Raw genomic sequence first — 16,293 nt, 5'->3', positions numbered from 1 at the left:
ATTCAAAGAAATTTTTTTTTTTTGTTCTCTTGATATTCTCAAATAAATATAACATGGTATAATATCGTAGAATATCGTGAAATTACCTGAATATTTTAAATTTAGAATGAAATGTACGTATAAAAATTATCGGCTTACGAGCGCACGAAATTTTTTTCTTTTTTCAAGAATCTTTCGAAACTTATGACGTAATTTTTATTAAAACTAATAATAATATAATATAAAATAATCTTAAATATTAATACATAGGAGATGTATTTATTGCATAAATAAATATCATTAAATAATTGTATTAAAAGCGTAGAAAGATAGAAATTTATTGGATGAGAAATTATGAGACAAAGATAACTCTCATAATAACGCATATTTCTATTAGATAATATAAATAGTTCTTTTTATTTCTTGTAGACTTTTTTTCCATTTTTATAATTAAGATTAATATACTATAGTAATAATAATAATAATAATAATAATAATAATAATAATTAAAATGATTAAAACCTATGAGATTTGTAGCTCTGCTGCGTAATAAACTTACTTTCGAGACGTCTGTCGAACAACTGACGATCGCGTCGACATATTGTTTTTATAAAACGCGGTATAGATACTCGGTCGGTAATTAATTCTGTTCTGTCGATAACGATGCATAATATGAAAATATTATGAAAAATATTGTTTTAGAATAATTACAAATTCATTGGATTTTAATAAAATTTGTCAATTTATAAATTCTATTACGAATATGCCGTTTCAATTATAATAAAAAAAATGAAGTAACAGCATTAACAGAAAAATAAAAGTCCCTTTGACTATTGCAATAATAGGTTACAATGCATAATCTTAACTATGAGATATCATTGGTTAAAAAAAAAATACCACTAAACATTTTCGTGATTCATAACCATTCCGATGCAATTGTTATTTGTTTAAAATATAAAACTGCGTCTTTTGTATAATATAAAATGTTTGTCCGAAATGAATATACGTAGTTCATATAAGTACATAAATAAAAGGTGAAACAACGATTGTGATATGTATATGGGAAATCATTTTATATCTATAAATATATAATAATGGAAAAAGAAAAGTGAGTTATTTCATTTCCTAATGATATTCATTTTATATAAGTTCTGTAAATAATAAGTAAACAGTTATTAATAAGATTAAGTGTAATATTGTTTTATCGAAAATTTATAAATAACATAAGTTAATTTACTTTTATGATATAAAATCAGTCTGTAGAATATGCAAAACAAATCATTGTTTTCTTTTTTCTCTCTTTCTCTCTCTTTATTTTTTTTTTGTTTTTTTTTTTGTTTTTTAAATAGATTTACGATGCTCCTGTTGGAGCCAGGAGAAATATTTTTTGAAGATTATAGTGTTCAGATGAGAGCGATAGAACCGTTGTTTCCAGAACAAACAGAATGGATAGACGGAAGATTGAAACTTTGTTCAAAATCATTAGTTTTTGTAAATAAAGATTTCATTCAACCATTGATCAAAATACAGCTTAAAGAGACTATAAGGGTTGAACAATATAATTCAGAAGATAATATAGAAGGGTAGGCATAATTTTATAATATTAATTAGGTAGGTTCAATGTAATATCATTAATTGTTATTGAATGGTGATGTATAATAATTTTTCAGATGCAATAACGTATTGAATGTTCAATGTAAACAGTATGTGGAAATGTTAGAAAAAAATGTTCTCGCACCATACAAATTTATTCATAAAAACTCGACTTTTCAATTTTCTTTTAATTATGCAAAGATAGAAAATTGTCTTCCTCAAATATTGCAATTACTTCGTGCTGCTACTTTGCCAACAGCTGAACAAAATGCAATGGTATATATATATATATATGTACATATATATATCTGTTTTTTTTTTCTACATAGAATTTTTTATTAAGTAATAAATATTTATCAATTTATTTACTCCTTTTTTTTTTTTTTTTTAAAGATAATGACTATAGTTCACTCCAGACAATCACGTGTATCTTTTGATACATCTTGGCTAGAAGATTTATACGAAACGGTTGTGTTAGAAATTCAAGCAAATAAAGTATTACCACTTGTAATTAATCCAGGCAGGGTATTATTAACTACATCCAGATTATATTTTCAACCTTATAACAATATGGATCAGGTTAATAATATTTAATTATATTTATATTATAACATAATCTATTGTTAATTGAACTCTGTTTTTTTATTTTTTTTATTTTTGTTCAGCATCCCGTTTTAAAAATACAATTAAAAGATATAAGTAGTATTATACAAAGAAGATTTCTTTTGAGACAAGTGGTAAGTATTTGAATTACCAATGCTAACGTTTGAAATTATTTATTTATTTAATAATAATTCTTATTGCAAATAGGGTCTTGAAATAAAATGGCAAAAGCAAACTGATTGTAAAACTGAATATTTGTTTCTTTCTTTAAACAATCAAAGTGATAGAGATGAACTTCATAAAAAGTTATTAGATCAATCTGCTGTATCTCTAGAAACTGTTCCTCAGAATCAAATGACAATGAGATGGCAAAATGGTTCTTTATCAAATTATGATTACCTTTTGTATATTAACAGGTAAAAATATTCAAGATATTGTAATAATGATTTTAAATTAAATAATAATTATGTTTTTAGTCTGGCAGACAGAACTTTTCATGATTTGACTCAGTATCCTGTAATACCTTGGATAATAAAAGATTACACATCTGCAATATTGGATTTGGACAATCCTGATATATATAGAGATCTTTCTAAACCTATTGGTGCTCTTGAACCTACTAGATTAGAAAGATTAAAGGTAAAGCATCATTAAAAAGTTATTAATGTAGATTTTATGATTATAAATAATTTTTGTTTTTTTCTTATATAGGAACGTTACTCAGAAATGTTAGAACCAAAATTTCTGTACGGATCTCATTATAGTGCACCAGGTTTTGTATTATTTTACTTAGTGAGAAAGTATCCTCAATATATGCTTTGCCTTCAAAATGGAAGATTCGATCATCCTGATAGAATGTTTAACAGGTATTATTATTAATCTAATCATATTTTTTTTTTCTTTTTTATACACAAATAATAATAAAAAATGTTTTGTATTTTATTTCACGCTGTAATGTCTTTTGATAAAGCTACAAAATTTAATAGTGTTGCGTATTAACAAAATAGTATTTCATTGTACTTGCTTTTTAATATCAGACTCATACTTTTAATACCAGAATGCAGAATCGATTTTTTGTTTCACTCTTGCAAATAAAATACCTAACAGTGTAGCTGACGTATGGAAAAATGTTTTGGTGAACATGTCTGACTTTAAAGAATTGATCCCAGAGTTTTATGATACAAACAATGGTGGTGATTTTTTAGTAAATAGTTATGGTATTGATTTTGGTTATCGACATGATGGTACAAAAATTGGTGATGTGCAGCTGCCACCTTGGGCAGAAGGTAAAATATTTCCTATACATACTTTTCTACAAAACTGTTAGGAATTTGATATCATATATTTTATAATTGTAGATGTGCGTATTAAAATATTTTTTAATGTAATCTTTTTTAATTATAATAATAAATATAACATTTCAGGACCTTCAGATTTTATAAAAAAATTAAGAAACGCCTTAGAAAGTGATTATGTTTCAAAAAATTTACACCATTGGATAGATTTGATCTTTGGATATAAGCAAAGAGGAATTGAAGCTGAGAAAGCTGATAATTGTAATAATATCTAATATTAATTTTCTTAAATGATGTTGTAAATTCATTGTATATAAATTTACATATTGTTACAGTATTTTTTCACCTGTGTTATGAGGGGGCAGTGGATTTAGATACAATTCGTGATATTAATGATCGACATGGATTAGAAGTACAAATTATGGAATTTGGACAAATTCCAAAACAAGTTTTTACTCTACCTCATCCTAAAAGATTAATACCAATTGTAGATACATTACAAACTGCAACATTAACTGTTTCACATATGACAGACATGAGTGAGCCTTCTATTAATTTAATAATATTGAAATGTTTTATATATATTTATATATATTTATATATATTTATATATTTATATATATATATATATATATATATATATATATATATGTAGTATTGTATTTTTTCACATAGATAGATAAAAATGAAATATATTTTTCAGATGACAAGTCTCTCATAAGTGATTCCATAGATCTGTCCGAATTTCTAACATTTCAATCACATAAGGAAGGAGTATGCTGTATCACAGTAACTAATAAAGGAATATATGATGAAATATTATCAGTAGGTCATGATGGCATGTTTAAACTATATTCTATAAAAAACAAAAAACTTACACGAAGTGTTTCTTTATCATCATTGCCTCTTTCATCCTGTATATCATATTATACACCATCATCTCATAATATACTTGTTGTCGGCTCATGGGACAATACACTGTAAATAGATATCCAATATTATATCAAAAAATATTTTTCCATTTAATCTTAATATAATTATTATATGGAACTTAGCTGATTTTATCATTTGCAGAATATTTTATGATATAGAATTTGGTAGAACGATTGATACATTGCAAGCTCATGAAGATGCAGTTTCTTGTTTGGCATGGAGTCCAACACGACAGATTATTATCTCTGGATCATGGGATTGTACTGCCAAAGTTTGGCGGAGCTACGTCTCAGGGCCCAAAATTAAACCTTCAGAATATTTTATAGCTCAGCTGGACCATGATTCAAAAATAACATGTATTGATATATCAAGGTAATTCTTTTTCATATGTAATTTGAAAGTTTCATTTAATTATAATGAATTCTACTATTAAATTGAAATTAACTTATAAAATTTATAGTAATGAGATGTTATTAGTATCTGGCACAGAAGATGGAGAATTATTTTTATGGAATATGGACAATTACAATTTACAATTCACTGTTAAAGGTAATTTTTTATATTACTTATAATATAAATGTTAAAAATGATTTTTTTAAATGAACTAACATTTTTTTATTTTTCATTTTAACCTATTAAAAGGCCATACTGGAAAAGTAAATGCAATGACATTTGATCCTGAATGCAAAAGCATTATTTCTTGTGCAGAAGATCAAGCATTGAATATTATTGATATTCATACAAGTACTCAGATTTATCATACAATTTTAGAACATGAAGCACTCATATTAAAATGGATTGGAATGTTATTGTTAATAGGTGATAGCGCTGGAAATATCAGCTTATGGAAATTTCCAGAAGCAGCTTTTTTGTCAAAAATCCATTGTCATGATGGTATTACGTAATTTATATTATATATTGTATATCTTTTAAAAAGCAATATTTAAATATACATAATAATACAATTGTTTTTCAACTATTTTAGGGCCACTTTTTACAATAGCAGTAACAACTGATAATAACATGGTTATAACAGGTGGAAAAGATAGAAAAGTTATAGTTTGGGAATGCAAAAAGGAATAATGAGAGTAATCAGCCTATTAAATGTTGCAAAGTAAACATTTATAAAAAAAAAAGGTTGCAATATTACATTTTAATTTGATGTAATATTTATTAATGATAAACAAAAAAAAACTTGTTTTAAACATGTTTTAAGTATTCTTTACTTTATTATTATCATTATCATTATTATTATTATTATTATTATTATTATTATTATTATTATTATTATTATTATTATTAATAATAATATATTTTAGTTATGAATGAATATGTTTAAATAAGGACTATTATCTTGTTACAATTTAAGAACATTGTAATATATATTTATATCAAAAGATGAAATTAAATAAGCTGTTTAAAAAAGAAAATTGTCATCGTTCTTTGTTCATATTTCATTCATATTCAATTTGTTCATATATTTCAAACTATAGGAAAATATTTAAATTTGTATTGATTATATTTGCGAACATTTATATTTGTTTTTATAATAGTTACATGTGTGCAGATCTTTTGTTAATATCCTAAAATGATGATTTTATATTATACATAAAATAAGATTATCTGGACAATATATAATATACCATAGATCCCTCAGAAAATATAAATATTAAATTTAAATTATATTCTACGTGTACTTTTACATAGTATTCCCTTTATTGATTATATGAAATTTTATAATACTTTGTAGTTTTGGATTAAACATTTTTAGTTGACTAGATATTAATTTAATTAGATTATTTTTATCTTTTTACATTTATATCAGTTATGGAAATATACTTTAAAAACATTTCTTTTAAATAGTTTTAATGAGAAAAATATATCGTTTATAACGTATATTAGAAATATCGTGTATCATTTATTACTATATCGTGAAATGCAAATGAAATGTAAATTATAGATCAAGTGCAACTATATGAACATTGTTTTTAAACTTTTATATTGACTTTCATTAATTAAAAAAGTATGTTATACACTTTTTACAGCGTCATCATTTAAGGAATATCTGTACATTAATTGCTATTAACTATAAAGGACACAAACATAAATTGATATTAAAAAAAAAAAAGTAAAAAAAAAAAAAAAAAAAAAAAAAAAATTATTTCAGTTTTTATATACTGTTAGATTTTCAAACCTAATTTTTAATAGGATCAATACTTAGACGTTTTGTGAAATAAGCTAATAATGATTACAATTGTTTTAATTGTTCATAAGTAATGAAGAATATAATATTCCATGGACCCATTCTAAACCATGTTGGTATAAACCCTTTATATAATGCAAAAAATCCTTCATTTTTTATGGTCTGAAAGTTTAAAGCACAATATATAAATTTGTTTTATTTTAAGAAGAACCAAAGATTATAAATGCATTGTCATTAGTAAATTTACGTACCTGAATAAAACAATCCATACTTCCAGTATAAATATGAGGTGGTAACTTGCCGCAAGAAGTTGAGATTCTCCTTTGATTCATCAATCTTGTCTACAATTAAAATGTAGATGAAAGTATACTTTTCACAATAGATACATTTAATTGTTGATCTTATAATTAAATAATTACTTACACGTACAACATCTATTGGAGTAGAAGCAATAGCGCTTCCCATACTGGCAATAAAACTAGATCTGAAATATGAAGTTTAATATAATTTATATCGGTTTGTAATTTTTGTCTAACCGATTGTTTGCAGGTTCAGTTATTAAATAGTTTTTAATTTTATGGTAAATTATCGAATTATAGAAATTTCAATTAACAGATCACAATGAACTATAAAGTCAAAAACTACTTAATTTTTATTTGTGATTATAAGAGAAGAATTGTACTATAATTTACATCATTTGTATTTATATTTACACATTCTGTAAATGTTTATATTATAAGAAGAGAACCCTTATCCAGGCATTATGCATGAATTTATATTAAAATATATGATGTCTGTGGTGACACATGATTATTACAGGAAAGCATACAAAATTATTGTTAGTATCAATTAATGCATTTTGGGATAAAAAAGAAAATAAAAAATACTAATAAAAATAGAAAAATTTTTCGACTGCCATTGTAATGATTGACATTGAAATTATATTGATTTTTTTAATTATGCACTGTTTAGCAATTAGTAAATGGATTTTCTAAAGCTCAGGGGATGCATAAATTGCTAACCAAAAAGGTTTGTGTTGCAGAACATCTGCAGGAACGTGTGAACAAACTTATACTGAACATGGAGTGTTGAACACTTTAGTGTCAAGTCTCTGAGGTCATCTCAATATCCATGTACTGCTTGCGCCCGTGTGCAAGATAATGAGTATGGACCTGGAAATAAAACGTTGATATTTTAGGAAATGATTGTTCTTTTCTATTAATACAAACATTATATAACTCCATCATGTACAATGCTAAATCCATTGCTAAAACCTAAAGTTTTGAGAGACAAAATATTATCATGTTATTATTAAATGTATTGTCAATTGATTTGTAACAATGCATTAAAATATAAAAATGTGTGACAAAATGTTATATAAAATAAAGCATAAACAAAGTGCACATCAAAATAAAAATTAATAAGGAAGGCAAACCTTTGAGATGACAGAATGTATTCACATGACATCATGTATTATATGGGATGTTTTTCATAAACATTTTAAAAAGCCAATTATTAAAATTGAAATATATATATATATATATATATATATATATATATATATATATATTTTTTTTTTAATTATATAAAATAATATATAGGTTTAACTATAATTTATGGCAAAATACGAATCATTGATATCTTGCGATATAAAAAGAGTAAAAAATTGCTCGGATAAGGGTTAAGCTGATACAAGTAGTATCAGTGTAATACACATTGTACAACATGCATTATATGATACAATGTTTGTAACATATAATATGTTTAACACATGTATAAATGACATATTATACTTAATGAAAATATTTTTTTAGAATTAAAAGAGAAATTGAATATTGTACTGTAAATAATGTTAAGTGGTTGTAATTTAATTAATTCTGATATTTTAATCAATATTCATTATAGAATACATTTACAAAACATTATAGTTTGTGCCAATGCACATGTATGATTAAATTCTGTTTTTATCATATGAAATAGCACTTACAAAAAATGGTTACTAATGCTGTCTCCAAGAAAATCCATAAATTTAACCTTACTAAAATCATAAATAGGTAATTCTACTGCTGCAATGATAGCAGCTCTTTGAGCAGTAGGTCCTACACCCTGTAAGAAAATAAATTATTAACCTGTATAAAAATATTATTATTTGTTTCGTGATAGAGCTCCTAATGTTATATTATTTTTGATAAACTTTAAATTTAGTAGCTATATATGTTACCCTCCATAAACCACGAACACCTTCATGTTGATACACGTCTTGGAAGCAACTCACTAAGGATAGATTTGCATCGATACCTGTAACTTGCATACGAACTTTTATCACATCTGTAGGATTGGCTATTGCACTTGATATTGCACCAGCTAATGTTGCGCATATAATATTAATAAGTACTGCATCATCTGTTCCCCATTTCTTTATAGCTATTTCTTGAAGAGAATAATAAGTTCCAAATTTTATAGTTCCATATGTAGCCTGCCTAAGAATAGCCGAACTAATCCTGTAGAAAGTAAAAAAAGAAAAAAAAAAACATATATAATTATGATATTTATAAATATCATAATTTTCAAAGTTTAAATAATAATATGTTTATGAGCAATTACTATGCTATTATTTCTATCAATTTATCATAAAATCATGTATTGATATATGTTTCTAACAAAAATATACCCAGAATATAATGCTCTAAATCCTTCTTCTTTGGATATTTGGAATAAAGCATTAGTCATACCAGAATATTTCAAATGTGCATGCTTTCTATCCAATTTTTGACCTTGCACTTGCAAACGTGTCTTTGTTGTATCCAAAGGAAAAGTACCTAATAAAAAGGACAGACATTGGAATAATGAATAATATTTCTTCCATATACTTATGATAATCCATGATCTTTATAAAATGACTTTTATTATGATAATCTTACCTAACTCTGCAACAATAGAAGCAAGGCCTCCATAAACAAAAGGTCGCCAATCATTAGATTCTCTTTCTCCCATCACCTTTGGTTATTTTGTTAGCAATGAATTCTAAAAATTTATTAAAAATTTTTCATAAATATTTATATGAAAAATGAGAATCCCTTATGACAACAATTATTAGAAAAACTACATATAACAAAATAATATCCGGTAAATAATTAAATTACCTATGAAGTATATCAAAAGTATAACAATATATATTCTTTTTGAATATTGATGCAATAATAATGAAATTATTTTACACTATAAAACAATGTCAATATATTTAAAAAGATTAATTTAAAATATTCTCCCTCGTATACAATCACGAGAGCCTCTCATTCGTCAACCAGAAACTAAAAATGTCATTAGACGTCGTGTTCATAGATTTTACAAAATAAACAAGATACGAAGTATCTCATCAGAAACGAACAAAAACATCTGACGAAACGTATAGAATGAAAAACTTATTTGTCGATAATGATTACAAAATTAATGTGAAATATTATTGTTCGTTTCATATTATTGACGTAAATGATATTTTTGACATCATTCGCGAAGAAAAAATTGAATACTGTGGCGCCACTCGAAAAATTGCGGCAAAAGAAATGAAGCTCATAACACCTCTAATTACTGATTTTCATATACACGCATAAATGGCGTAGATTTTATGTCCATGAAGTAACGATTGTCTGTTTGATTGTGTACGTAAATTGAAAATAAATATTTCCAAGTGCAAAAGAAATGCATTTCACAATGCTCGCAAGTACGGTAAATCATTCGATTATTTTAATGAGCTTTAGTCGAATGATTTTATTCGAGAAATAAGGAAATACTTATTCAATCGTTTATATCAAGCGATCTGAATTTTTTTTCAAAATATATATACATATATATTATATATTATTTTTAATAAAGATCAAAATACAAAGTTCGTTTTCACATCATCTATACGAGGTTTTTCTTATGGTTTCCTTTGTTATTATTATTATTATGATTATTACTAGTAATATTACTATAATAATAATATGCAATATAATAATATAGTAATAAAAATAGTAATAAGAATAAATGGAATATATTTACATTATATATGACACATATGAAGACGATAATTTATAACAAATGAAGGACAAATGTAATGATTTTATCTGATGATTTGGATAAATAATCGTCCATTGAAAGATACGTCTAATATGAACAACAATATATGACGATAAGTACGAAACGTTTCTTTTGTTCTTGTCCACTATCATTTCTCTTTGCTTTATTATCTTATGATAGTTATGCATTTGTTTTTCACACTATTTTCTTACTCACGATTAATCGAAATGAATTATCCTTACTATTATATACTACATATTATAAAACGTATTAAATAATATATTATATTATTATTATTATTATTATTATTATTATTATTATTATCGTCAATAATAATAATCAAAGTGGTATAGAGTGAATTAGTTCTATAGAGGCAACCACGTAAAAAAAAAAAAAAAAGAAGCTAGGAGTACTATCTCATAAATAATATGAAAATGAATTCGTGTTTTAATTTGTATTAAAATAATATAATATATAATTATTTATTAATTATTTTGAAGAAAATATTCGACAAATTCTTCTTTTTTATCGCAAATTTATATATTAATTCTTACATTTATTATTTTCTATGCATTTATCGTGAAACAAGTGCGTCAGAAAAAGAGATATACTTGTGAGATATCGAAAAGTGTGAGTTCACGGTTTACTAAACACTATTTACTTTTAACTCATACGAAAAAACAATTGTTATGTATGCGTGAGATGAGAATAATCAACATAAGTTGAATCCATTAATACGATAGACGGTATGGTGGGGGAATAGTGTTCGTCTCACTTGTTTCCATAGTTCATATTTTGTCCATACATGTCGCTGTAGTCGCATAACCTTTGAACGAAAGATAATGAACAATCTTAAACAGATTGAGTATATGTTTTGATCCAATATTATTCTATTTTTTGTTTTCTTAAGCTAACACCAGATGGACCTCTAAATGTCTTTGATCAGAAACATTGTACATCTTTATTTATTTTTAATCCATGGTTTTACAAATGATCATATGTATATTGTTGTTTTGATTTCGACGATAACAGTTTAATCATGGATACGCCAGTATTAACGAAACAACAACAAAGGCAAAGTTTGTCAGCAAAAAAAGGGCCTATGAAAGGATTGCGTAATATCTTAGCTCAACCACATGACAATTATTGGTATATTTCTCTTTTACTTTTTAATATTATATATTTTTAATTTTATAAGAATTAACAATGTATTATTTTTTATTAACAGGCCTGTGTTAAATGAAGAGGATAATGTTAAACTACATTCTATATTGATAGAGTGAGTTGATATATTAATGTGTGTGTGTGTGTGTGCGCGATAGCTTTATAAATAAATTAATTATATTAATATTTTATAGTTTATTTCCTGCATTAAGGAGATCGTCATCAAGGGTGAAAAAGAAACATATAGAAAATGAAGTAAAAGAAAAGCTAGAAATTAAGAAAAAATCATTATTGCCTAACAAGGACATATTGTAAGTTTTTATAAAAGAAAAAATTATTTTAAATAATTTATGTCTCTCTTTTAGAAATTCAGTGGTTCTTGGTATTAATACTGTTACACGTTCATTAGAAAGAAACATAGCATGTTGTGTTCTATTGGATGCTGACGTAGAACCACCATTTTTAATAAAGCATATTATTATGATGGCACAGATGAAAAAAGTACCATTTCTCCTTGTACCTTCTTTTAAAATTCTTACACTAGAGAATATTGGATTTAAATGTTCTGCATTTGCTTTGAAGGTATGATTTTTATATTTGTTTATAAGCAAAAACAAATTTATTTTATCTTAATTCAATGTATTCTTAATTACAGAAAGTGGCATTATCTTTAGATCATCATTTTTATACATTGTACAATAATGTATTACAAATATCTAAAAATTATCCTGCATCAAGACAGTCTTTACAAATATTCCCTCCTGAAGAAACTTTAGATTGTACAATATCCGATGTCAATGAAGTAAATGATAATGTACCTAAAGAAAATACTTTTGAGGTTAACAAAGTATTTATCCTAGATGAAAATGTATATAAGTTTAGATCATCGCGCAAAGAAAGAATATTTATTCCACCAAATGCAATCTGTAATACTGATAACATTCAAGAGGAAAATATTGAATTTATTTCCATAGCCAATGTCAGTCTTAATGATAATGATAAAGATATATCGAGTTTAGAATCTACAAGGTATTTTAATCTTTCCCCAGAAAAGGATGATAGATCTAATAATGTAATAAAAAAAAAAAGAAATGATACAAATAATGTTGAAAAGAATCTTAACAAGAAGAAATCTAATGATATCATATATTTACCTTTGAAAGTAAAACAATTACGAGGAAATAGTAATAGAATGAAAGCTACTAAAGTTCCTAAAAATAAAAGATATAATCTACATAAATAAATAATTGATTATAATAATTATAATAATTTTGTTATCTAATTGTATATTAAAATAAATGTATATGAAATATTTATGATATGATCAATATAAATATATACATATATGTATATATTTATGATTATTTATACATTATTATTTGTTATACAATAATGATCATATTAAATATAAAAAAATTATTGAAATAATAAAAATTTTGCAATATTATTTTTCTAAAACATATACGAATAATCCCTATATATGAATAAATATATGAACAAGAATGTGCACTGGTATGTACTGATATGCATATAAGGAATTAAAAAAGATATAACAATATAGTACAGTCTTTGAAAACTATAGACACAGACATTGTAGAGAAAAATTTCTTTATATTATAAATAAGTAGTTCTTGATATCTAAAATATAATAATATCATACAGGTAAAGAAGAATTTACAGATGATTTCAAATTTCTGGTAAAAAATGTTAGGACTGTAAGTCCACCTGGAAGACGTAATAAACCGAATGTTAACATACCAACTAACTGTAAACCAGCACAAAGTATTGTCAATGGTGTCGATTGTAAATAGAGGGCGAAATACAATGTGCCTATTAATGTTGCAAAATAAGATATAGTAAAACAACTTCTTTCAGCTGTGAAAAGAGATTTTATATAATTTATTGGACCCCACAAAAAGCAGAAACTGCAAAAGACAATAAATTATTTCATAATGTTATCATACAAGACTCAATAAAACAATAATTAATTAATAATGATTAATCCGCTTACCTTAATAAAAAGAATGAACTTCCTACACTATATAATAAAGCAAATTTTCTTGCTTTAGTAAGAAGAAAAGGAATATACATGCCCGATAAACTAAAGCACAATAATCCCATAAAAAGGCAAAAGGCAAAAGTCATCAGCCTTTGCATTCTCGTCTAAGAGAAAAAAAAGAAAAACAAATCATATAAATAATAGTAAAATACTATGTCGTTTCGACATATAAACTATAATACGATTAAAATATGTCAATCCAAATTTTAAGGTTATATCGAAGAAACACACCATACTAGGACAACATTCCCTTTGTGTTCCTTGAATCCATCCTGTTTCTTCCTTCGTTTCATCTGCATTTCTTCCAAACCATTTTCCAATGTTCGGCTTTGGTAACGTTACGGAGGGTACAGATATTTTAAATTGTTTCTCATTTTTGTTACCGAGAAGATATTCATTCAATTCTTTGTTGAGGTCGGCCATTTTGATATATTATCGATCTTAACCGCGCATGCGTAAAATATTCGATAACATTATTCCCTAATTTATTGATCAAATATTATTTTTCAAACAAGAAACTATATGACATTATATTTTAATTGATTAATATTTCGTAAGATTTTGAAAGAAAATATTACGATAAAATAGATTCGATGATATAAATTTCGAAAATTACATCAAGAATCAATCGGAAATTATATGCCGTGAATAAAAACTCACGATGGATTTTCAAACTTACATTTATTTAAACAAATCAACATTTACCTCATATTTACGGATTGTATACTGTATTTGTTGTACGGGTAATGCATCGCTCTTTCTCTCTCTCTCTCTCTTTCTCTCTCTCTCTCTCTCTCTCTCTCTCTCTCTCTATCTATCTATTTCTCTCTCTCTCTTTCTTTCTCTCTCTCTATATATATATCGCAAGATCGTATTGTTCCTGCAACGCGTGTTTTTATCGCTTTGGGATCGCATGTGTCGATGGAATTATAACGAGACTAGAAGATTTCGACTAGAAACAAGAAATCATTTAAATGTCATGATCGAAGACAATAACGATGTTAATGATCAATTATAATGTAATAATAATAATAATAATAATAATAATAATAATAATAATAATAATAATCAATAATATAATCAATAATATAATCAATAATGATAATAATAATAATAATAATAATAATAATAAATATAATGACAATGATGTTAGCAATAACTTACGATGACGATAATGATAACATTAAAAAGCATAACATAAAGGAAACATGATAATCTTAATTAACAAATCGATCACATTCGGATACACATTAGTACACGCTAAACGAACCATATTATTTGTAGGTCCATTTTGTCCTCTTATATTTCTGCTTTTAATTTACTTTTTTTCTTTTTCTTCTTTTTTTTGTTTTTGTTTTTATTTTTATTTTTGCTTTTGTTTTTCTTTTACCGCTAAATACGTACAGCTCGCGACCGCTCGATATCTCGATTACACGATATATGGAATGAGAATGCTAATTAATAATTATTCGACATGAAGGTTCCTAAAATCATGCTTGTACCGCGAAACGAATTCTTTTTGCTTGGGATTAAAAGGCTTTTATACGATTACATCTCGGGTACGTAAATTATGCTGCGTGCGCGTATGTGTAATATGTGTGTTATGTATTAAGTATGACATGAAAGTATCAATTGCGTATATATATATATGTGTATGTGTGTGTGTGTGTGTATTTATGCGCGTGTGTGTATTTGTATGTATATATATGTATTATATATATATACGTGTGTGTTTCCGCGATCGTATGAGTGCCTGTAAATGTAAGGGGACTTTGTTTTAACTATATACTTTGGCTTTTCGACCTTTTTACGCTTTTTTCTTCTTTCTCTCTTTCTCTCTCTCTCTTTCTTTTTTTAAATCTCACACATATATTCTTAAACACTCATTCACTCTCTCACTCATTCAATCACTCTCTCTCTCTCTTTTTCTCTCATTATTAACGCTAATGGCAGCACAGATACAATTTTTATATTATTAGCACCTGTGCTCAATCTGTTCTTATTACAAATATACGCGTAAAGATAAATGCAAGCCCTATTAACGTCATCTATTTCTCGTAAGATAAAACGTTAAGGAGCTTACATCTTACTGGAGATTAATACGCGAATAATAATAATGGTAATAATAATAATAATAATAATAATAATAATAATAATAATAATAATAATAATAATAATTAAGTTTATGTATATAATATACAATATGCGCGCGAGATAACGCCGATAATCAAAAAGTGTGCACTACGAAGAAGGAAACTATAGTTCGTGTGTTTATGTGTTTATGCAAAAATGTTTACGTAAATTATGTGTTTCTTCTTTTATATATTTTTCCCGTTACAATCTTTCTTATTCTATATCACTCATTCTATCTCTGTGTATTGTGGATGTCTTATTGTGTTCCTTAC

At 25.5% G+C, this 16,293-nt stretch overlaps 4 protein-coding genes across 6 annotated transcripts; 2 read left to right on the top strand and 2 right to left on the bottom strand.

The window, feature by feature from the left end:
- The first annotated feature begins 817 nt into the window (after positions 1-817).
- LOC124955674 (protein FAN-like) lies at positions 818-5,508 on the top strand. Of its 3 annotated transcripts, none has more exons than XM_047510448.1 (16): positions 818-1,087; positions 1,329-1,562; positions 1,650-1,848; positions 1,966-2,151; positions 2,238-2,309; positions 2,383-2,591; positions 2,652-2,814; positions 2,887-3,041; positions 3,283-3,461; positions 3,600-3,731; positions 3,806-4,009; positions 4,174-4,450; positions 4,545-4,775; positions 4,864-4,952; positions 5,046-5,304; positions 5,389-5,508. In XM_047510448.1, exons 1-16 carry the CDS (start codon positions 1,074-1,076, stop codon positions 5,417-5,419), a joined length of 2,634 nt encoding a protein of 877 aa, XP_047366404.1. In that variant the 5' UTR covers positions 818-1,073; the 3' UTR covers positions 5,420-5,508. The 3 variants fall into 3 exon arrangements, with proteins under 3 accessions (XP_047366404.1, XP_047366403.1, XP_047366405.1); XM_047510447.1 differs by having other exon boundaries at positions 822-1,087; positions 5,046-5,297; XM_047510449.1 differs by lacking the exon at positions 818-1,087 and having other exon boundaries at positions 1,488-1,590; positions 5,046-5,297.
- Positions 5,509-5,729: 221 nt separating this feature from the next.
- On the bottom strand, positions 5,730-10,140 carry LOC124955678 (mitochondrial uncoupling protein Bmcp). Its single transcript, XM_047510460.1, has 8 exons — positions 9,750-10,140; positions 9,528-9,630; positions 9,278-9,425; positions 8,828-9,107; positions 8,594-8,712; positions 7,030-7,090; positions 6,858-6,947; positions 5,730-6,768 (listed from the first exon to the last, which is right to left on the bottom strand). The coding sequence occupies exons 2-8, from the start codon at positions 9,598-9,600 to the stop codon at positions 6,652-6,654; spliced, it is 888 nt and encodes a 295-aa protein (XP_047366416.1). The 5' UTR covers positions 9,601-9,630; positions 9,750-10,140; the 3' UTR covers positions 5,730-6,651.
- A 1,444-nt stretch (positions 10,141-11,584) lies between these two features.
- LOC124955625 lies at positions 11,585-13,143 on the top strand. Its single transcript, XM_047510313.1, has 5 exons — positions 11,585-11,814; positions 11,894-11,944; positions 12,024-12,140; positions 12,195-12,411; positions 12,485-13,143. Exons 1-5 carry the CDS (start codon positions 11,705-11,707, stop codon positions 13,070-13,072), a joined length of 1,083 nt encoding a protein of 360 aa, XP_047366269.1. The 5' UTR covers positions 11,585-11,704; the 3' UTR covers positions 13,073-13,143.
- Positions 13,144-13,420: 277 nt separating this feature from the next.
- On the bottom strand, positions 13,421-14,341 carry LOC124955640 (vesicle transport protein SFT2C). The gene is made up of 3 exons (XM_047510342.1): positions 14,120-14,341; positions 13,841-13,992; positions 13,421-13,754 (listed from the first exon to the last, which is right to left on the bottom strand). The coding sequence occupies exons 1-3, from the start codon at positions 14,309-14,311 to the stop codon at positions 13,484-13,486; spliced, it is 615 nt and encodes a 204-aa protein (XP_047366298.1). The 5' UTR covers positions 14,312-14,341; the 3' UTR covers positions 13,421-13,483.
- Between the last annotated feature and the right edge of the window lie 1,952 nt (positions 14,342-16,293).

This window comes from Vespa velutina, chromosome 19 (genome assembly GCF_912470025.1).
Source record: "Vespa velutina chromosome 19, iVesVel2.1, whole genome shotgun sequence".
NCBI classification, from domain to species: Eukaryota; Metazoa; Arthropoda; class Insecta; order Hymenoptera; family Vespidae; genus Vespa; species Vespa velutina.
The sequence above is the reverse complement of the archived record's forward strand: the minus strand, read 5'-3'. Positions and strand labels throughout refer to the sequence as shown.

Coding starts and splice junctions, on each gene's coding strand:
- LOC124955674 (XM_047510447.1), top strand. Junction 3,042..3,282: donor CCTGATAGAATGTTTAACAG/GTATTATTATTA, acceptor AATACCTAACAG/TGTAGCTGACGTATGGAAAA. Junction 4,451..4,544: donor GGCTCATGGGACAATACACT/GTAAATAGATAT, acceptor TATCATTTGCAG/AATATTTTATGATATAGAAT.
- LOC124955678 (XM_047510460.1), bottom strand. CDS start 9,600: ATGGGAGAAAGAGAATCTAATGATTGGCGACCTTTTGTTTATGGAGGC. Junction 9,426..9,527: donor TTCTATTGTTGCAGAGTTAG/GTAAGATTATCA, acceptor CCTTTTTATTAG/GTACTTTTCCTTTGGATACA. Junction 8,713..8,827: donor GTGTTCGTGGTTTATGGAGG/GTAACATATATA, acceptor ATTTTCTTACAG/GGTGTAGGACCTACTGCTCA.
- LOC124955625 (XM_047510313.1), top strand. CDS start 11,705: ATGGATACGCCAGTATTAACGAAACAACAACAAAGGCAAAGTTTGTCA. Junction 11,815..11,893: donor CAACCACATGACAATTATTG/GTATATTTCTCT, acceptor TTTTATTAACAG/GCCTGTGTTAAATGAAGAGG. Junction 11,945..12,023: donor CTACATTCTATATTGATAGA/GTGAGTTGATAT, acceptor AATATTTTATAG/TTTATTTCCTGCATTAAGGA.
- LOC124955640 (XM_047510342.1), bottom strand. CDS start 14,311: ATGGCCGACCTCAACAAAGAATTGAATGAATATCTTCTCGGTAACAAA. Junction 13,993..14,119: donor GGGAATGTTGTCCTAGTATG/GTGTGTTTCTTC, acceptor TTTTTCTCTTAG/ACGAGAATGCAAAGGCTGAT. Junction 13,755..13,840: donor AGTTCATTCTTTTTATTAAG/GTAAGCGGATTA, acceptor TGTCTTTTGCAG/TTTCTGCTTTTTGTGGGGTC.